Raw genomic sequence first — 22,600 nt, 5'->3', positions numbered from 1 at the left:
ACGGGTTGCTCAGAAAGGCTGTGGAGTCTTTTTCTTAGGAAATGTTGAAAACCTGACCGGTTATGTTCCTGAGCACCCCTCTCTTGTTGATCTTGCTTTGAGCACTGGGTAGGACTGGACAGTTTCTAAAACCTCAACATGATATGTGTGATAAAATCTATGAATTGCAAAGGATTTAAGTGATTCTTTAATAATAGCAAAGTTTCTGAACTTTTCTGCTGAAAATGTATTAAGGTTTAGCTCTCTAATTTGCTAGCGAATGTGATGACTGATTTTTGGTAGAACAGACACCACACGCATTGTAAGTGAATCCTGTGAAGAGATTTGTAAGTGTAAACACTGCTAACTTCTTATCTGGGATAAAAGCAGTGAAAATACAGTAATACTGAATTTTCTATAGAAATCAACCTAATTACAAGATTAAGTGCACTTTTCTTTGGCAGGGTCCACCATCTAATTTATGAGAAAAAAAAGGGGGGGGGGGGGGGCAAGTTAACAAGTCTGTTATGCTTTGTAACACCAGTTAGGTAGACACTGAGAAATATTTGTCTTAGTTTTATGGAAAGTCCTTCTATTCCCATTAATTTCAATTGTTCTCAGTTATAGATCCATTGTAATAAGAGCATGGCTGGCATAAGATGTCTGTGGCTGAACATGTAGTTAGTCCATGTGTTTCTCATCAGTTTGCTGGAGAGTACTGATTAATTTCGCACATTTTTTTTAACACTGCCGTTGATCACAGACTTCTGGTTATCTCATATTATTCTGGTTATCCAATATTACTACATTGGAGTAACAATAACCGTAAGACATCTAGACTTACTATGCAAGGAAAACAACCATGAAACTGTTTGTTATTGGCTTGTGTTTTTTTGTTTTTGTCTTTTTTTTTTTGAGGATATCTACAATGACCATATGATTTGATGTATGCTCTTTTTGTATCATGTTCCAGCTGGATCTTGTCTTAACCTTGAGTATTCTGCTTCCTATGGTCTAGCTTGAGAAATGTGTGTAAATGCTTGATATGGGATGGACAGCAGGTGAATGCGCTTTAATTTTCACATTTTATTCTGTGACATCTTTTCCATTTTTTTTCCTTTTTCGCATATTTTATAAGAAGGCTGTTAAAATATCTGCTATGTTCTTCAAATCCTGTTTGAAAGATTTCTTTTGGAATGTTGCCTGCATCAGATGCTTTTTCTCCTTTAAACTGTAACAAGTGTAGAGGATTACAGTGAGTATAGTGATTTGTTTTGGTTTGGAGAATTGCCAAAAAAAAAAAAAATCAGATTTCAATTTGAAATAAATTTCCAACAAACCGTAATTCAGGATTGTAACAGATGGTTAAATTGAAATATCCATGGCAGTAATGAATTGACTATTCACTCTTACTCTGAGACCTGGGTCTTGCAAACACTCATTTTGCGTTTCAGTGCTATTACCCATTTTATCTGTAGTTCTACTGCCTATTCCTAACAAGAACAGGACTTAAATTCAGGTAACTGTGACACTGTTAATCCCCAGTCCCGCCCCCCCCCCCCCCCCCCAGTATTTTTTTATAAAATAGTATTCTGAGAGGTTTCCCCTATCTTCTCAAATGAAGACTTCTTTTACTTCATATACTGACTGAGCATGTCTCCTTCGAATCTTTTTGTAGAAACTTTTCCTTTTCTAAATTGTTCTAAGAACCTGAAATTGAAGATGGGTGATAGTGCATTCCATTGTGGACCCAGTGTTTCAAAGATTAAGCCTAAGTATCTGTCTTCCCAGCATTTGGTATATATGATGGCCAAAGCACTGAATTGAATTGTGTGTGGTTTTTTTTGTTTGTTTGTTTGTTTTTAACAAAAATCTACAGGATTGCCTCAAAGTCACCATTTAACTATTTCCTATAAAAATCTAGTAGTCCAAATGGAAAATCTTGCATTTATTTTCAAACTATGATGTTAAATAAGCAGTTGGGATGTTTATAGGTTTTAGCTTAAAGCTGTGATTTTTACGTACAGAATACGTGTTTTAAAGAATATGGCAAATACTGTGTATACCGATTCTCATTTGAAATAGATATGACCTAAATGTCTGTTGCTATTGGTATCTTTACTAATCCTGTAGTGGTCATGCACTAAGATTCCAAAAGGCTGATGATAGCTTCTACTTGGATTCCTTCTTGATTTTAGGTGCCAATTTTTTTTTTTTTAATTGGCTCATATGTAACTGAGACAAGACACTGGCTATTCCATTAATGTTTCTGAGCGTCTGTTAAACAGAAAAAAGTTAAACAAGTTAAACCATGCAGGTTGAGTTTATTATGCCAGATTTTTTTCTCTTATACTTGCTAACTCCAGTTATCAGTTAATTGCTGAAATGGAAATAAATTTGTTATAATGGATGTAAAAGTAGTGGGGAAAACAAGCCAAACATTACACATGTACATAGTTGCATGTACTTCTTGCATTTTTTTTCTCTCCAAAAGAATGCTCCATTAAAATGAACTAACACATCTTGTCATTTCTTCATTCTCTCATACAATATCATGTCAGATGTCATGGCTGTCAGAGGTGCAAAACACCAATCCCGAGACTACAGTTCTGTAAGTAATGTTAACGTACTTACACAGGATACATACTTTTTGGCTGATACCACTTCGTTGATCGTCACTAAGCATCTTGATGTTTTAGTCTATTTGCCCTTTTAAGAATTGACTCGTACTGAAAGTAAATTTAATTTCTTGAAGCAAGCCAGGACTCTACCTAATAGAAGATGACTTTTATTTATTTATTTTTTAAACACTGATTTGCACCAAGCCAGTGATGGTCTGTATGGCTGGTTCACTCCAGCTCTGTTAATAAGCTGCCTGCCTTACAGCTTAAAGGGGTGATTCTTAAATAATATTTTGTATTTATCTTTTTTTGACATAATGAGTAAATATTTTGGATGTTGCTTCATCTTGCTCTTTGGTGTGATTTGTTCGTTTGTTCTCACTATCTCAGGCTTTTCTTTTCCATGAAGAGCTGAAAAATAATGCAGCATTACAAATAAAAGGAAGACAGTGAACTGGTGTAAAGGCTTCCTTGGCAAATTTACAACCTTGAAGTATTAAAAAAAGAAGCAGCAAGATGGTCAATACTGAAATACTTTGTAAGGCTACTTTACTGTATAATAGAAATATTGAAGTGATGTTTTTTTTTACAGAATAGTTTTAAAGGAAAAAAATGCAGGAAACTGGCGATGCAGTACACTAAGAAACCTCAAGTTAGTTCACATATGTGTATCTGCTTTGTATGTCTTGCTTATCAATGCTACCTGTTGGAGTTGCTTGGAAATTTGGCAGAGAATGAATATACTTCACCAGATACAGAGAAATTATGGTGAAATTATTCCAGAGAATATGCAAGTGGGCCTTTTTTCTTAGGCTGTGGATGTCACTTTTCATTTTTCTAAAGCAGTTTTTCATTCAGAAGTATTAAGTTTAGTGAAAGGGAGTACATTTTAATTTTATTGCTGTCTAATGACTTGCTTATTCTGCCTTGCTGATGACCTGATATAAGATATGGAAGTATGTTCCAGAGTTGAGATTAGGCTTTGATCCAGCCACTGCTGAAGGAGTAGACTGACAACGGAAACCCCAACTCTATTTATAAACTCTCCTGAGAACCATCAGATGGTGTTGTGTGAATTTCCATCAAATAACTGCTGTCATCATAAGGATCCATTTGCAGTGAACTGACTGTGTTTATTGGGGGAAATTCATGTACTTACTGGGGGAGGAAAGGCCTTGGTATGTTACTACCAAATAAATAAAGGCTTTTAATTTATAAAAAAACATGTTAAAAACAACTGGTTACAAGTATTGGAAGTCTTCCCACCTCTCCACTACCACCAAATATTTAAGGCCTGCCCTGGATATTGTTTTTCTTAATTTGTTTTTGATTTTATGATGATATACAACATGACAGTTGTGTCTAAGTACACTTTTGTTTTAGATCTTAACACATACTGTTTGCCAGAGATTTGTGTACATTTAAAGCAAAGGAAAGCCTACTGTGATATATTCATGTGACCTCCTCCTAATTCAACTGCATGACTGATGTCTATATTTTGGGACCAAAATATTTGTGTAGCATGCACTTCTGCATGGCGATCCTAAAGCAAACTTAATCAGATTGCAGTGGAGTTGTATAAACTTTCCACATTGAAAGAATGAAAAACATTACACGAACCTTTCTTGTTTCATAAGCGTACCCTGATGTTAAGTTTGTCTTTGGTGCTTGAGTATATGTTTTAGTAAACAATATTTCTAATATTAGTTTATGTAGTAAATAAATTAAAATTTATTGGAAAATGGTTCTTCAATATCTCAAGTGGATAGTGAGGAAAAAGTACACTCGAGACTTCTACAGAAGAGTTGTCTCCTTTTGGTAGTATAGCAGCAGAATATAACCGCTGTAACTTGTGAAACAAAATTGGGAGTTTGGAAAAAAGGTAACATCTACTTTACTGGCATGTATGTGAGACCAAAAATACAAATGCTTCCGTGACTGGCAATGTTGGAAAGTGATATTCAGCATATGCTGTAACATGCATTTCTTCCACTTTTAAGTAACTGAATTTCTTCTTATTTTTTCTAATGCATAACCACTAAAGTGAAATAATCCACTTAATTGGAAAAGTATGTGAGGCATGCTGTCTGAAATGTAAACACAACATCCAAATGGATAATGTTGATATTAGCAGCAAAGCTGAAAAAAGGAAACAGGAGAATATTGTATCATTAATTTTGATTATAATAGCTGTTAGTTTTCCACTTTGAGTCCGATATGAAAGAATTCCTATATGCAATGAATCTGCAACAGAAACTGTATAGAAATACTACAGTATTTCAACTAAGAAAAATATATATCTATATTCATGAGGGGGGAGGATACAAATATTCTGCTTTCAGTAAGCTTCTATAGAGCCTAGAGTTGTTGTTGAAGCAATATCAGAAAAGAAACAGTTTACATATAGTGACACATTCATTCCCCCAAATATATATTTTTTGCATATCTTTGTGAAATCTCCAACCTAGACTTTTTGGGAGATGATAGAATTGTTTGGGTTGAAAGGGACCTTAAAGATCATCTAATTCCACCGCCACCACCACCCCCTGCACTGGGGAGGTACGTGTTCTACCAAGTGAGGTTGCCCAAAGCCACATCCAGCCTGGCCTTGAACATTTGCAGGGATGGAGCATCCACAGTTTCTCTGGGCAACCTGCTCCAGTGCTTCACCACCCTCACAGTAAATAATTTCTTCCTTACGTAATCTAAACCTACCCACTTTTATTTTAAAGCTGTTACCCCTTGTCCTATCATTACACCCACTGATGAAGTTGCTGTCTTCATTCTTCATCTTTCTTGTAGGCCACCTTTAAGTACTGGAAGGCTGTTACAAGGTCTCCCTGGAGCCTTCTCTTCTCTAGGCTAAATATCCCAACTTCCTCAGCCTTTCTTTATGGGAGAGGTGCTCCAGCACTCTGATAATCTTTGTGGCCCTCCTGTCTTTCTTACAGTAGGGACTCTGGAGCTGAACACGGCACACCAGGTGCGCTCTCATGACAGTGGAGTAGAGTGAGAGAATCACCTCCTTAGATCTGCTAGCTACAGTTTTGATGCAGCCCAGGCTGTGGGGCAAGTTGGCTTTTTGGGCAGCAAGCGTGTATTGCTGGCTCACATGAAGCTTTTCATCTACCAACATCCATGAGTCCTTTTCTCAGGGCTGCTTTTAAGCCACTCATCCCACAGTCTGTATTTGTGCTTGGGTTTGCCCTAGCCCAGATGCAGGACCTTGCACTTGGCCTTACGAAGTTTCATGAGGTTCAGAGGGGCCTGCCTCTCAAGCCTGTCCAGGTCCCTCTCGGTGCCATTGTTTCCTTCCGGCATGACACTCATACCACACAGCTTGGTGTCATTGCAAAACTTGCTGAGGGTGCACTCGATCCCACTGTCCCATTTCACTGACAAAGATGTCAAACGAAGCTGATGTTAAACATGTCACCACAGCAAAGAGATAAGTAGGTCCCAGTACTGACCTGTGAGGAATACCACTCATCACTGATATCCACTTGGATATTGAGCCATTGACTGCAACTCTTCGAGTGCAACCATTCAGCCAATTCCTTATTCACTGAGTGGTATATCCGTTAGATCCATGTCTCCAATTTGGAGACAAGGATGTTGTGCAGGACAGCATCAAATGCTGAAGAATCTAACTTCTTTGTGTATGTTTACCAAACTATTGTTTTTAATTACAGGAAAATTACACTGTTTTCCCAATGCAGGAAACTAAAATGGAGGGTTTTAATTGGATGGCAAGCAAATACAATAAGTTACTTTTCTAGATCATAACCTCCAAAACAAAACAAAGTAAAACTTAAAGATGCTTTTCATGTTTATGAACTAATTAATTAGGAAACCTCAAGAGATAGGACTCCGTTGCCTTGGTAAAAAATAATTTTAATGACCAAGACTTTCCAGATCCTTCATCTCAAATATAAAAGCAGTAACAGTAATAAAAAGCTGTACCGTTTTGTTTTTCAGTTATATGCAAATGAAATTTTCACAATATGCAAGAGAAAAAGTATGCAAGTCTTGATCCCACCAACTGTTGCAACGATAATTATTGATGTAAGAAATCCTAATAATAATATATGAGACTGTAGATTTGAAAAGTTTTGTTCTTTACAAATACAGAAGTAATAGAATCCTTTAAAGTAGCATTGTATGAAGCATGTATTTTAGAATGAGCAGAATGATTGACTATATCTATTGTGAGGATAGAAACTAATTATGGATGGTTTATTAAAGAAATGATCTTTTTATTTGAGACAAATGCATAAATAACTAATTTTATAACTTCTATACTAATATTGAGGGAGCGTCTGTGCGTTTCATTGACTTGCCAACTTGAGTCATCTTTCTTCATTTGCCTTTCGCAAACCTAAGGGTTTGTGTCGTGGAATTCAGTATGCATTGTTAATCTTATAGGAGAAGGAGTTAAATTCTGTGTAGCAAGGTGACTTATCACTCTCAGAAAAAGAAAATACTGTGAGATTGAGTGAAAAAGTACTTTGACTACTAATTTAATTCTACAGCTTTCACTATCTTTAGGTGATTTCAAAGCTGCTCCTTGCAAAACTGTTTTTGAACTTGAAAGGTCTAACCTACAGCTTTTATTAAAGCTGGTTTTAGTTACCCAGGATGAAGATGCATGTTGAATATAAAAACCCATCTGTGATACTTTTTTAAGTAATATTTAAATGCTTTATATAATTTTAATGGACATAATTCATGCTATTTTTAAGCAATTATTTCCTACATTTAAGTGAATTTGCAATACTTTTTCAAAAAGAAAAAGTATGATTCCTTACATAAATTTTAGCATTTGTGATTCTACTGATGTAACGTAGTTTTATGTAGTTTACAATATTATACATGAAAATAGAAACAGACTCAAATTTTTTTTCCACCGTTTTTGGGTCATACTAAAACTGTTTTGAAGTAAAATATATCTTTTTATCAGAGTTGCACCTTTTTATTATAATATTGTGGTATAGATGAAAAATGCTGTGCAAAAAGTATTTATTTTGTGCTATAGATCTTGAAATCTCTAATTAGAAGCCAAATTTTAGGAGTCCAAATACGAAATATTTACACCTGGAAGCATCAGGATTAATTTATCTGCAAATGTCTTGACAGGCTCTTTATGATGATGTGACGTGCATAAGGGCGCACTGAATAGCTTTTCTGTAAGTAGATATGTAGATGCCAAGAAAAGATACTCACCAAGCAAAATGTAGATTTGCTACTTATTTTGAAGCTATTGCATTTTATGCTGAAGTCACAGTGTAATTATTCATAGCCTTTTGGTAATTATTTAATGGTGTTACGAAACATAAGCTGGTGAGTAGCAATTCTCTTTCAATAGTTATTTTCCATTAGTATTGCGTAAACTTCTAGTTATTGTTCATTCTTACCAGTCTCTCCTAAAGTGGCTAATTTCTGCATATTTTCTACCTAAATACATGTTCTAAAGCAGAATTTCATTATCATTACTCTAACTGAGGAGTATTCTTAGGTTTGACTTTGTGGTGTCTCTTCTGTAGGGAGTTGTATCAATTTGCTACAATGTGATATGCTTTTATCTTTCAGTATTAAACAGAGCACCAATGTGGAAATAATGTGATTTGAAATTTGGAAAGCCTTGTTTCATGTGTGCTTAAGTACTATAGGGATAAAATTATATAAATAAAACATATTCCAAATAAGGTAGTGAGACGACAGAATAGTGAAATATATTTTCTCTTCTGGCCTTTTCCTTCAGGTTGTGATGCCAATATGAAAACATATATATGTAAAGAACAGCAGGCAAGATTATCTTTTTGAGTCAGGATCAACTCAGCATAATGGTCTTTGGTAGAATTAGGTTGTGGACTCCAACAAACATTGCAAAACATGTTCTACCATACAGTAGACATGAAGGACTATGTAACAATTATAGGATCTTAGAAAAGCAGAGCCTCAATAGGCATATATGCCCTTATCCAAGAAAAGATTGATGACTGTACCCATGCAACAGTGCATCCATGGATGTTGACATAACCTGTTTTTAAAGATGAGGTAATGCAGGCTTGACAGCCTACACAGAGTCAGTTTTAGTGCTTTGCTCTTCTTACCATTGGGAGGAAAAAAAATGAAACCCTTTTCCAGTACCCATCCTGAATCCTGCTACAGTATTTCTTACTACTAGTACTGTCTGTTACACATGGGAAACATGTATTCCCTATGATTGCAGAGCAGCTTTTTCTGTATGTTTAAAAACTGTTTATTGTGCCCCTAATTAATTTCCTTTTATTTCACTAAACCACAGAATCACTGAGGTTGCAAGGAAACTCTATAGCAGGTTATGCATAACATTGACCAGTTGGATTTTTAAGTATCTCCAAAGATGGATACTCTATAACCAATCTGGGCAACCTGCTCCAGTGTTTGAGTATGCTCATCCTAATATTTAAAATAAATAAAAATTAAATGGAATTTAAACAGTCTGTTGTGATGCAGGAACTTGGTAATATTAAATGGAGCTAGTAGGAACTGGGCTCAAAACAAACATGAAAATTCTTTTTTTTTTTTTTTTTTTTTTTTTTTTTCTGTAGCTGAACTGTATCGTTGCAGTGCAAAGGAGGCTGTGAGTTCAAATTGCCCAGGGCAATACTTGTTCAAGCTCTGTTTCGAAAATAGAGATACTCTTTTTTTCTTCTCAGTTAGAAGAAATTTTTGTGACAATAACCATGCACTGAATCTGTGCATTTTGGACAAAGTTCTGCAGAAAATACAAGTGCATGGAGACAACTTTGCAGTGAGACCATTCCTCTTGTGAAAGGAAATGTTGTGCATCAACAAATTTACCAACTCCATCTTTGGTAGTGGTTAGATCATTGTCAACTCTGCCTGCGATTCCTTACTTGTTGAGAAGACTGCAGCACCTTTAAAAGGAAATATCTGGTGAATTTTACATATTCTACAGGATCATTCTAGAAAACTTGAAGGGAATGCAGTCCTGTGGGAGAACAGTTTTTAAAGCTAGTGCTCAAATGTTAGTCAGCATTTTTGTTTGTATCTGTGTTTTGTGATACAGTAACGTACATACATGAGTAAGGTGGTATCCATCAAAATGGGAAGACAGCCATGGATTTTTATTTTGTACATTTCTTTGCAAGGATGATATTTAATCAGCAAGTGTAACCATATGATGGTAGTTAGGGCTGTGAAGTGCATTAACTTGATGTGCTTTCTTGTGTTACCATGTAAAACAGGAGCTCAGATTTTTTATTTTTAATTATAATCTGTTAAATAGTAATATACAGTTCTTCATGGAAAGTATATATTATAAAATAAAACTTCTCCATAGTTTTATACTGTTCTTTCAACCACGCCAGTTTTACATTTAAGTTAGTGGTTCATGTGCAAGTACTTGCATGTTTATGTGCAATTGTGAGTAAAATACAAGCAAAATATGCATGCCTCTTTCAGGAACAGCTTTGCTGTTTAACCTGTAGATTGTAGTAAGCAGCTGATTGTGTGTCTACTGGAGTTTTCAGTGTCATGTCAATTTTATCAGTTCATTTTCAGTACTGAGTATAATAGAGAATAGAGATTAAATCAGGTAGATGTTGAATCATTTGGTAACAAGCTGAATATAGGAAGCTGGAAGTTTTTCCAGAAAAATTTGCACATTTTATACATATATATAAATGTGCCTTTGTATATTTAATGTATTGATGGCTTTGTGATTCTTAATATGACCTAATACAAAGCATACAGAAGTTTACTGTTGAATACAATTTCTTTACAGACTTAAGTGTATTGTCTAAATGATTATAATTCTTAATCCTGGGATGTATATGTAACAGATGAAGAAACAATTCCTTTAGCTGTTGAGATTCCTTTATTCTGAAATCCTGAGTTGAAAAACCATTGAACTAAGCTGAAACAAGGTCATGCCTAGAATGCATTGTTTCACCTTGATTAGTGAATCACTTTGCAGGAAGTCAAGTCATTGATTAAGTAAAATCAATATTGTATAAGTTTTGGCTTACGATGGCAGTGGTAAGTTTATTTAATTGTTTAAAACAATTTAAGTTTACCATTATTACGAAATCTGAGGAGGAAAGATAACTTGAAGACTAAGCCTAAATACTGTCTGGTAATGAATGGTTGAGCTGTGGTGCATTAAAAAAACTCTTTTTTTAATTAGGTGGATTTCATGCTTCTTAATGTTTTGCTGCTGAACAGTTTTCAATTAAAGAAATTGTTTAATATTAGACATACTTTTGCAAGGAAGCGAAGTTGTGTTTTGGTAAGGATTTCCATCTTCAAAGCAGAAGATACTGAATTGACTGACTGTCATTCAGAAGTATGTTTATTTCTTAGATATAATAACTCAACCTATGCAGATGTTACTATGTAGTACAAAATCGGATTGCATCTTCAGCTCTGATGAAAGCGAATAAAAATTTATGGTTTCAGTACAAATAATTATGTAGTTACATTAAAAAAAAGAGAGAGAGAAAACATCTCCAAAGCTTTTTTCTTTTTGCAAAATTCCTGTATTTGTATAAATAGGTGAATAATATGTGACGGAACTATGACACATTAGCTAGATGAAACTCAGTAGATCCTGCAGAATTTCAGGCTACGTGAAATGTATTTTAGTAAAATCAGTACGTTTGTATGTATAAATATTCTTAGAATTGTTTTTTTTTTTTTGTAAGCTGAAGGTTTCAGTTGTTCTCCATCACGTTGCTAAAGGACTGATTCATGAAACTTAACCAGGAGAAAGGAGTAATTTTGATTTTCTCTTCATTAAAAAAAAAAAAAGTTAAAAATTGCTATTCATCTCTATTCCTGAATAGATATGATTATGGTAGTACACAATCTATCTCAAGGTTAACTGTATAATTATTGATGCTACTGGTGGAAACCAGTTATTGTTACTCTACACTTAGAATGTGCGTAGCCTTTGAGAAACAATAGGGATGGTCATTTCTTGAGCAATGCCTAGTGGTATGCAAATTTATTATTTATCCATGCACTCATTAAACCGTGGAAGTATTTTGATCAACCTGAAATTATGCCTCCCTCCCCCCGCCATGACTCCTGTTTGCTTACTGAAACACCTCTAGTGAGGTGGTGAGGTGTTGTACAATTGCTTACAGAGGTGTTTTCCAGCCTATCAATTGATATGCTCTAAAAGTGTGTTATTATTTAAAAAATAGTAAATAAAATAATAAATAAATAAATAAATGAAAGTCTGAGCTTTTAGATGAGAAAGGTAACATTTAAAAGACAAACACACGTGCAGTTATATAGCCCTTTCCCCTATTTTTGGTCAGTGTATAAATTTTCTTGACAAACTGGATCTCAAGGAAGTTGCATGGGGTTTGTTTTGCTTTTGCTTTGCTTTACTTTTGTTTATCTTTGAGATTTTGCTGTATATAATTTAATACCACATCACTACTCATCACATGAGTCTCTGCATCTCATTGGGTTTGCAGGCTTAATCGTTTTCATACTGAAAAAGGTATATTGAAATAAATATATTAAATTCTTTGTAAGAGAAGTAAAGGTCAAGTTTAAATGGCTCTGGCACCGTGTGTATTTAAAAATAAGGAGAAGAAGAAAATGAGTTTACCAGGAAAAAAATTTAAAGTACCACAATTTGTTTGAGAGAAGTATCAAGAAGGTGGTGCAATTTCATTATAGGATGATAACTCCAGCACTGATTTCTGTTTAAAGTCTTCAGGCCAGAAAAGCAATTTCAGACCTCAACTAGAATGATCCTACTTCAGTAAGTTTACTATAATATCGAATCATCTTAACAGCAGGTCATTGTCTTACTTCTAGATTATATAGATTCCACCAGTTCCTTATGTTCAGTTCACCTGTGCCTGAATAACAAACTCTTGAAAACTCTACTCTAAAACTGTCTGAAATTGCCATCAGTATTGAAGTTGTTCATCCTGTGTAGCGCTACTTTTATCAAACAATGCATTTGCAAGTGAAAGGGAACATTGGGGATCTAGGGGAATAATGTAAAACATTGATGTTGAATGTTGCGTATGATCCTTCAGATATTATCAGTATTTTAGTATTATGGCATTTAATGATCAGTAAGGACTTTGTGAAGCCAGTGTAAATTCTAAAAATTGTTATTTTTTGCATTCTAGAAAATTAAAATATCAATTTCATTTTGCTAGAAACTTTTGGCATTTTTATGTGCATGTATTTGAAAAGAAAATAGTATATTTTAGTTACGTATTTTAATTAAGTTTTTATCTATGTTGTCTGAAGGCATCGTTTTATTTTTTAGAAAAATGAATTTCAGTAGATACTGTGTATATGCATGTGTGTGGAGTGATGAATACTTGAATGTGGTAGGGAGAATAAATACAATTGCAGCTATATATAAGTAATTTAATGTAATACACTAATAAGTGTAAACTAGGGGACAGTCTCAATTACACTCTAAATCTCGGTATTTATAAATTCATGTTTTAGTATTTTATTCTTTTCAAATCTCTGAAATATGTATGTTCAAAGGTTGATAAAAAAAACAGATGATGAAAAATGATCTATCCTTTTATCTTATACTTTGTTTTTATCCCCCCCAACAGATATTCTAATTTCAAGTGTTAAAAATTCATGAACAAAGGAAAGTAGTAATAAGTGCTTAAGTTTACTGTGTATATTTTCCAGCTCATTATACAGAACTTTAAAAAACAGCAAGGTTTTTACTAATAAGTTTGAAATATGAAATAATTTCAATGAAATATGAAATATTTCAAACTAATAAGTTTGAAATAATTTCAGAGAACACTTTACAGAAATTGAAGCAGAAACAGCAGGGGAAAAAAATGTTCAACATTAATTAGGTAATTTGTTTTACATCCTGCTTCGCTATAGATCTTTGATTTTTTTTATATATAAAATTCATGAATTCACATATTGTACTGTTAAAAATGCTAGATAAGGAAACACTGTCTGTAACTGCTGATTGGTTAGTTTTAAATATAATAGCTATCCGTGGTAGCAGTAGTAAGTAGGCAGTGAAACACCACCTAAAAGAAAGCCATGTAACTTTCCCACATTTGGGAAACCACACAAGTGAAAAAAACGCTTTTGAATTCCCATTTTAAAGGATACTTCACTTAATTCCTTTGGTGAAATTTACTTCTGTCCCTTCCAGCTTTTATTTCAAGTGTCAGTAGCTGTGCTCCTGTCATACTATTTGAGTTGCATAATGGACTGGAAAAAGAAGTGCTGATTTTAGAACATAATTGTTCAAGTGATCTCTTAGTTCAGGACAGGCGGCTGTTGTGTATCTGCGTTGACAATAATAATTGACACCAGTGTAGCATAGCTGGGTGGGACACTAACATATCATGTTGCTCTTACTTTATCAGCTTCCGCCCCCTTGAAAACTTCTAAGGCAGTGTCTTCTGGTGAACAGCTAAATACCTTTATAAAAATAAGTTCTTCTACCTGCTAGTCTACAAGTGGTGTTATGCTTGATTAGTGGACAAGTAGTGGAAATTTAAATGATTTTTACACAGTGTACACACAGTTGAACACTAAAAATAATCTGGTTTGGCATGTTTATATCAAGTTTAGTATCACATGTTAAGAGGTGGATAAGGGCTTGGCACTTCATAAGTGTCTCTGGCACTGCATTATGTAACAATTTGTAAAAGAACTTTCAGTATAACTAGGATAACTAAACAATAAGACAGTTTTGCCTCACTTTCCCACAAGTGTCTTGTTTTTGGAATATGTCTTTTGAGGAGCAAATTCTTATAACTTATTCAAACAGTCACTTGAAAAATGCCTCTTGGATCTTTGGTTGTAAAAAGTTTCAAAATTAAATGAGACTAAAAATTAAGGTTGTGCATCAGAGAGCTTACATTGGAGGCATACTGTGCTAACAAAAGAAATTATGTGTAGATTACTGTTCCTTGCAAGATCAGAGTCTTAGATTTTTACTGTAAAAACTAATCCTGTTTTATAGAGCATCACTGAGTAGTGGCATACTTCCATTTTTTTATGACACCGTAGCTAGTCACTGCTAAGGCTACTGAAGAGCACAGCACTTGTCAAAGTCCTGGAGATTATATGTATTGTGTGTCACTTTGATGCAGTCTTGAATACAAATCTATACATGCACATCTATAAACATACACGTCAACATAATCTATATATATGTACATGATAACAATTATAGGAATATAAGAAATGTCCTTTTCAGCAGATTCCAGTGTTCCATTTTTTTAGCACTATAGTGTGTATGCAACTTCTGATTATTTACTTTTCTTTCTTCTTTCTTCTACTTTGCTTTGTGACAGGATGACGAAGTAGTACTTCAGTGTGTTGCCAGCGTTCACAAAGAACAAAGGAAGTTTTGCCTGGCAGCTGAGGGACTTGGGAATCGCCTGTGCTTTTTGGAACCAACATCAGAAGCTAAAGTAAGAAGTAGATGCTCTCAGCTGGTGTAATTGGTCAATGAATGTTAACCTACTTACTATCATGAATACATATAATTGTGGTTTCTTTAATGTGGTGCTAGATGTGCTTTTTGCTTCTCCTTCCGTGACTGCAACATGAGATTTCTTAAAGATTCTAAATATACTTTGAGGCATACTTATTTATTAACAGTCAAAAGCCACTACTCTTTAACTTAACTCTGTACCTGAAATGCTTCATATTTTCAACATTATGTCTCCAGACTGTTAATAAGATCTAAGTTCACTTAAAAGCTTCTTCCTATCACTGCTGAAGTTTCAAATATCTTGGTGTGCAGGACTGATACTTCCAGAAGTACTGTCACCTGTTAGTTACTGACATTAAGTGTTGCTTCTAACCAGGTTGATTAAGCAGAAAGTTGGGAGTTCTGAGGGCAGGATTATTAAATATTCAGAAGTTTTAAAGATAAGTGTCAAAAGGAGGAAAAGAAGCTAGAGAGTTATGAAGAAAAAAATAGAGTAGGAAGACGAGCTTGACAGGAGAAAGGAGACAGGAAACTCGAGACTTGTACTAAAGCAGAATGTTAAGAATGAAGGCAAATGCAGGACCTACTCCCTCTCTTCTATTTTCTCCCTGCATCCTTTTCTTTTTCTTTATTTTTGTGTCTTTATTTCTGTTCTTTTCTTCCTGATCATTTAATTCTCCTGATTTTTAGCGGGATCGCTGTATCTTTCCTATTGAAATATTACTGTGTGGTCCTATTTTTAGTCTAGATATTATGACCGTGTTAAATCCACAGTGTTTGTTTATGCAGTATAAGAGGCTCTTGTTCATCTCAAACGTGAAAAGTCATGCTACTTCTAAATCTGCATTAAATTGCATTCCAAGAGCTTAGCAATGATAGTTTATCTCCTGTATGCTTTAAAAATCCCAATAATCCTTTCACATGCTTAAGTTAAAGCATTTAGTTTTCACATACGTATTTTCAACTATTGTATTAAAATTTTTCAACAATGATTGGGAATTGTTTATTAATTGACAGCTCAACTACAGTGTGGTATATCTATTACTGATGGTCTCAATATGTAAGATAGTGTTTTTCCTCATCCTAGTCTAAGGAAAGGAGGAACGGTATATGTGACTGTAGAATTTTGTAGAACCTACTTTACTTTTAATGACTTAGTAGCAGATACTACTACAGAAGCTTCTGAAATTAAAATTAAGTTAATGAAGTTAAAATTAAGAGGTTTAGAAAGCATGTAATGTAATAATTTTAAAAGAGCTTACCAGGGAGGTTTCTGAACTGCTAGTTATACCTGAGAACAATTAAGAATTTTGGAAAGTCATTTAAATATCTAAATCTGTTTTAAAAATAAGTAGAAAGTTGATACAGATGTTTAGAGAGTATGATCCGTACAAACAACTCTTAGCAATGATGCTTCCTTTCATCAACATTTAGACAAAATTTTGTTTACAAAATAACAAAACTAAAATGACAAACATCCAGTGGACTAAAAATTGTTACTGAATAAATGTGTTTCTGATCAAATCCTTCAGGGTTCTTTTCTCACTGCTATGCTGTTATTTTTCTCAATTAAGATGATTTAAATTTGCATACATGTTTTTTTCTGATGATGGAAACACTGGGGAACTGGCAATTCATGAAGTCATGTCACACACAGGAAGGTCTGCAGTACCTTATGTTTTAATAGAAAGTAGAGGCATATTTCAGTGCTACCAGCATAGAATGTAAAAACTGAATATGTAAATATGTTTACAGAATGAGGAACTATTCTTGTCAGCTATAAGGAATGTGAAGGTCACGGTGGATGTCATGCAGTCATGAGTTTCTTGAGTGATGCCATGCTCAGGGGGATCTAATATAGTCTTTAGAGGTATCATGAAAAGAAACATGGCAGGAGATGGGAAGTTATACTCTCTCTCTAAATTTGTGGGTATTGATTTATTACTTCTGCAGCAATGTTGCTGGAATAGAGAGTCCAGTCATGACATTCAAATTGGTAGGAATGTTAGTAAAATGTCTCCAGGAAGTGCAGTGAGAGTCATGATAGTACATGGAGGAGGATACAATATGTTTGGATTAAAAAAGGAAATGTGGACACTGCCCATAAGTATCTAAAATGGGAACATGGATACTAGAAGTCTTTTTATTTTAGAAAGCAGAAGTATAATAAGATCCTAAGACTGGAAGTGGGAACCTAGTCCAAATCAGAAGTTAAGAATTCATTCTTAAAATGAATATCCTCCCTGTTAAAACAGTACTGTTTACCTGAGGTAGATTACTCATCCCTGGAAATTGCTTTATAAAGCTAGATAGCATCTATGTATTAAGAAGAAATTGCATTAAATAAGATCCAAGGCATGTTAATCACACTGATAGCTTCTACTGAATTCTCTACTACAGCTGACAACTTTACCATAGCCAAAATCTATTTTAAGTACATGTGATAGTTTCTTCTCTTACTAACTTTGGCCAAATATTGTTAAAACAAGAAAAGAGATGCTTTTCCGTTCAAGTAATTTCTGGAAGAAAGAACAAGATAGGAAAAAAAAAAAAAAAAAGAAAAAAAGTCAGTGTGTCTGTTAATTTTGGAATAAAGAGGTGTAATTTCATGATTTTTATCTGAGTTGTATGTAATCAGAAGATGAAAGTAGCTGAAAGGGAGGGGATACAAGGAAAAGGAAAGTTAATGTCTTTAAAATATTTGTAGAAACATAGAGGAAAAAAAAGGGAGGTTGTATGATTTGTTGACTATAGGCTGTTCTGGTAATTTGTGTGGCATGCTGAAGGGATTCAAGATTACAAAACACTTCTGTTAATTTTTTTTTATAATTCCATAAACAACTTTCATGTTATTTCTTTACAATTTATTAGTAAAAATGGATGTATACAGATGCAGGTAATGAATACTAAAGGAAAAAAAGAAACAAAGCACACTAGAGATGAATGATGATGAATATTACAGTTTAAGTTTTTCCTATGGGAATTACTGAAATTATGAACTACTTAGTAAGAAATTATTTGTGTACAAAAGATGCTGGAACTCATGTTGCCTCAATAATATATGTAACAATTATGTAAATCTAATCTATGCAATTTCAGTCTCAAGTCTTTGGCTTAAAATTCTTTTCCAAAATGTATTTGAAAACACTGTCAAAAAGAAAAAATGAAGAGATCAAAAGTTAAGAATTCCAATACTATTCTTGATTGTTTGTTAGCTTGCTACAGAGTGTTCAGAAAGTCTAGCATTTCACTGTTCCAGTGTTCAACCATGCTCACAGTAAAGAGGTTCTTTTCTCATGTTTAAATAGAATTTCTTGTATTTCAATTCATGTCAATTCCCTTTTGTCTTTTCACTGGCAGCACTGAGGATTTGATTCTTTTTTGTACTGTCCTGTCAGGTGTTTATGTATGTTGGTAAGATTCCCCTGAGACTTTTTTTCTTGTACATATCTTTTATTGGACGCATCAGTGTTAACAGATTGAAAATAACGCTGTTCTCTTTGAAGTGAATGTAACTTTCATGTTTCAAAAATAGCAGTCATTATTGATCCAATAATCAAGGAGAAGGTCCCTAAAATAGCTTGTATTATTATATCAGAAGATTCTGAATCTTTGACATTTAGTGGCAGCTATAAATATATTCAGAGTTTTAACTTTATACATCAAATAAGATCATACGCCTTCTCTTCTGTTTTGTCAGTGATGTTAGAGAACAAATAAAATGTTCATGAAGTTACTCTAAAAGACAGGAAAGCAATAGTATGTAGAGAGAATTTTTCCACTTTTGAACCTGAGGGTGATTTATTTTACTGTGAGCAGTAGAGCTATAGCAAATATAAAGTTACTGCAATGACAAATTATGAAGAATGTTTTTGTATTATTTTGATACAATGAGATAGCATGCATCTCAAAAACAAATGTTACACACAAATACAGATTTTAAAACTAAAACACGTGTGTTCAAACACTTTTCATCCTGTTTAATCTGGTCTGCTCCTCTGTTCTTATGCTGTTTAATTTAATTTTACAGTATGTTCCTCCGGACCTTTGCATCTGTAATTTTGTACTTGAACAGTCCCTGTCTGTCAGAGCCCTTCAAGAAATGCTGGCCAACACAGGGGATAATGCCAGTGAAGGGGTAAGTAACATCGAAGAATGTTAAATTTCTGAATATGGATTTTTTTTCTCATTACTTCTCTTGCTTCAGGATTTTCTGGGTGAGGGGATTTGTGTGGTAGCAGATTCTTTAGTTTTTCTGTTTTCTTGGGATGTTACTGCTCCATAACAATAATAAATTTATTTTTTCTATGGCATTGAGGAGCAGGTGCAGTTAATCTATTGAAATATTTACAAAAAAATAGAAACATGATTCTCAGGGATCATTTATTACCATCAGTTCAAACCTGGCAACTGAAAAGTGAACAAAAGAATCCTTGGACTGGGTGACTTTTATGAACCTGTGGAGAGTATAAGAAGTTTTGTTTGAATCATAAATCATTCCCATAAAAGCATTCTTGTATTACAGTGTTATTTATTAATGAAGAAAGCAAAATAACTTTTGTCATCATGATGTAAATAATTCTACCTCATGTCACTGAACTAAGGAAGTATTTCACGTATTCATATTTATTTGATTTATCCTTATATGAAATTAACAACTGCGAATTAAGTTCTATCAACAAAAAAAGTGACAAATTTAAATGTTTGATCAGTTCAGATATAAAAATACATTTATTCATTTATTTGTTTGTTTTGTAGACGAACAAAACCTAAGCTGTTTCGTTGTAATTTTTAGTTACTTAACCCATGGTAAGAAGCAAGAACTAATGAATAGAAATAGTTATTTAATAATTCTCTACCTTAGGTTTCTTAATTTTTTACTTTATTCTTACAAGCCTACTTACTATAATGCTTACAGAATAGTGTAAGGTGACATTGCAGTATAGTCAGATGTTGTAACTGTGCTTGCATTTCTCATTACCAAACCTTCAACTGCATTATGATAAGGTTGAGTCTCTATGGGTTAGGATCAGAGGGAAGGCCAACAAGGCAAGCATCCTGGTGGGGGTCTGTTATAGACCACCAAACCAGGATGAGGAGATGGATGAGGAGTTCTACAGGCAGCTGGCAGAAGCCACGAAATCGTCAGCGCTTGTTCTCGTGGGGGACTTCAACTTCCCAGACATATCCTGGAAGCACAACACAGCCCAGAGAAAGCAGTCTAGGAGGTTTCTGGAGAGCGTGGAAGATAGCTTCCGACGCAGCTGGTTAGAGAGCCTACCAGGGAAGGTGCCCTGCTAGACCTTCTGTTCACAAACAGTCACGGACTGGTGGGAGATGTAGTGGTCGAGAGCTGTCTTGGGCAGAGTGACCACGAAATGGTTCAGTTTTCTATTCTTGGCGAAGTCAGGAAGGGGACCAGTAAAACCGCTGTCTTGGACTTCCGGAGGGCTGACTTTGAGCTGTTCAGGACACTGGTTGGCAGAGTCCCTTGGGAGGAGGTTCTGAAGGGCAGAGGAGTCCAGGAAGGCTGGGCACTCTTCAAGAAGGAAATCTTAATGGCTCAGGAGCGGTCTGTCCCCACATGCCCAAAGACGAGCCGGCGCGGAACTAGACCGGCCTGGCTGAACAGAGAGTTGTGGCTCGAGCTTAGGAGAAAAAGGAGGGTTTATAATCTTTGGAAAAGAGGGCGGGCTACTCAAGAGGACTATAAGCATGTTGCGAGGCTGTGCAGGGACAAAATTAGAAAGGCCAAAGCTCATCTGGAGCTCAATCTGGCTACTGCCGTTAAAGATAACAAAAAAAGTTTTTACAAATACATCAACACAAAAAGGAGGACTAAGGAGAATCTCCATCCTTTACTGGATGCGGGGGGAAACTTAGTTACAAAAGATGAGGAAAAGACTGAGGTACTCAATGCCTTCTTTGCCTCAGTCTTTAGCGGCAAGACCAGTTGTTCTCTGGATACCCAGTACCCTGAGCTGGTGGAAGGGGATAGGGAACAGGATGTGGCCCTCCACCCGAGGGTACTGGGCGAACTGGTGGAGGAGCTGGCCAAGCCGCTTTCCATCATTTATTGGCAGTCCTGGCTATCAGGAGAGGTCCCAGTCGACTGGCAGCTAGCAAATGTGACGCCCATCTACAAGAAGGGCCGGAGGGTAGACCCGGGGAACTGTAGGCCTGTTAGTTTGACCTCAGTGCCAGGGAAGCTCATGGAGCAGATTGTCTTGAATATCATCACACGGCACTTGAAGGGCAACCAGGCGATCAGGCCCAGTCAGCATGGGTTTATGAAAGGTAGGTCCTGCTTGACGAACCTGATCTCCTTCTATGACAAAGTGACGCGCTTGGTGGATGAGGGGAAGGCTGTGGATGTGATCTACCTTGACTTCAGTAAGGCTTTTGACACTGTTTCCCACAACATTCTCCTCAAGAAACTGGCTGCTCGTGGCTTGGACTGGCGTACGCTTTGTTGGGTTAAAAACTGGCTGGATGGCCGCGCCCAAAGAGTTGTGGTGAATGGAGCCACATCCAGCTGGAGGCCGGTTACTAGTGGCGTCCCCCAGGGCTCAGTACTGGGGCCAGTCCTCTTTAATATCTTTATCGATGACCTGGATGAGGGGATCGAGTAAGTTTGCAGATGACACCAAGTTAGGTGCGTGTGTCGATCTGCTTGAAGGTAGGAAGGCTCTGCAGGAGGATCTGGATAGGCTGGAGCGATGGGCTGAGGTCAACTGTATGAAGTTCAACAACGCCAAGTGCCGGGTCCTGCACCTGGGGCACAACAACCCCAAGCAGAGGTACAGGCTGGGAGATGAGTGGCTGGAAAGCTGCCTGGCAGAGAAGGACCTGGGAGTACTGGTTGATAGTCGGCTGAATATGAGCCAGCAGTGTGCTCAGGTGGCCAAGAAGGCCAACAGCATCCTGGCTTGTATAAGAAACAGTGTGGCCAGCAGGTCTAGGGAGGTGATTGTCCCCGTGTACTCGGCTCTGGTGAGGCCGCACCTCGAGTACTGTGTTCAGTTTTGGGCCCCTCGCTACAAGAAGGACATGGAGGTGCTCGAGAGAGTCCAGAGAAGGGCAACAAAGCTGGTGTGCGGTCTGGAGAACAAGTCTTACGAGGAGCGGCTGAGGGAGCTGGGCTTGTTCAGCCTGGAGAAGAGGAGGCTCAGGGGAGACCTCATCGCTCTCTATAGGTACCTTAAAGGAGGCTGTAGAGAGGTGGGGGTTGGTCTATTCTCCCACGTGCCTGGTGACAGGACGAGGGGGAATGGGCTAAAGTTGCGCCAGGGGAGGTTTAGGTTGGATATTAGGAAGTACTTCTTTAGTGAAAGGGTTGTTAGGCATTGGAATGGGCTGCCCAGGGAAGTGGTTGAGTCGCCATCCCTGGAGGTCTTTAAAAGACGTTTAGATGTAGTCCTTAGTGATATGGTTTAGTGGAGGTTTTGTTTGTGTTAGGACAGAGGTTGGACTAGGTGATCTTGGAGGTCTCTTCCAACCTAGACGATTCTGTGATTCT

The 22,600-nt window shown here is 36.0% G+C and overlaps 1 protein-coding gene across 1 annotated transcript in view; it reads left to right on the top strand.

Annotated features, from left to right (window-relative positions):
• The window catches only part of RYR3 (ryanodine receptor 3), a 227,184-nt gene that overhangs the window by 27,688 nt on the left and 176,896 nt on the right, over nucleotides 1–22,600 (top strand). The window contains 2 exon segments of the mRNA XM_040558359.1: nucleotides 14,939–15,058; nucleotides 19,112–19,219. Of these exon segments, the coding sequence (XP_040414293.1) occupies nucleotides 14,939–15,058; nucleotides 19,112–19,219 (228 nt within the window).

This window comes from Cygnus olor, chromosome 5, assembly GCF_009769625.2.
Source record: "Cygnus olor isolate bCygOlo1 chromosome 5, bCygOlo1.pri.v2, whole genome shotgun sequence".
Classification (NCBI taxonomy): domain Eukaryota; kingdom Metazoa; phylum Chordata; class Aves; order Anseriformes; family Anatidae; genus Cygnus; species Cygnus olor.
Note: the sequence above shows the minus strand (reverse complement) of the source record. Positions and strands in the feature narration are given on the sequence as shown.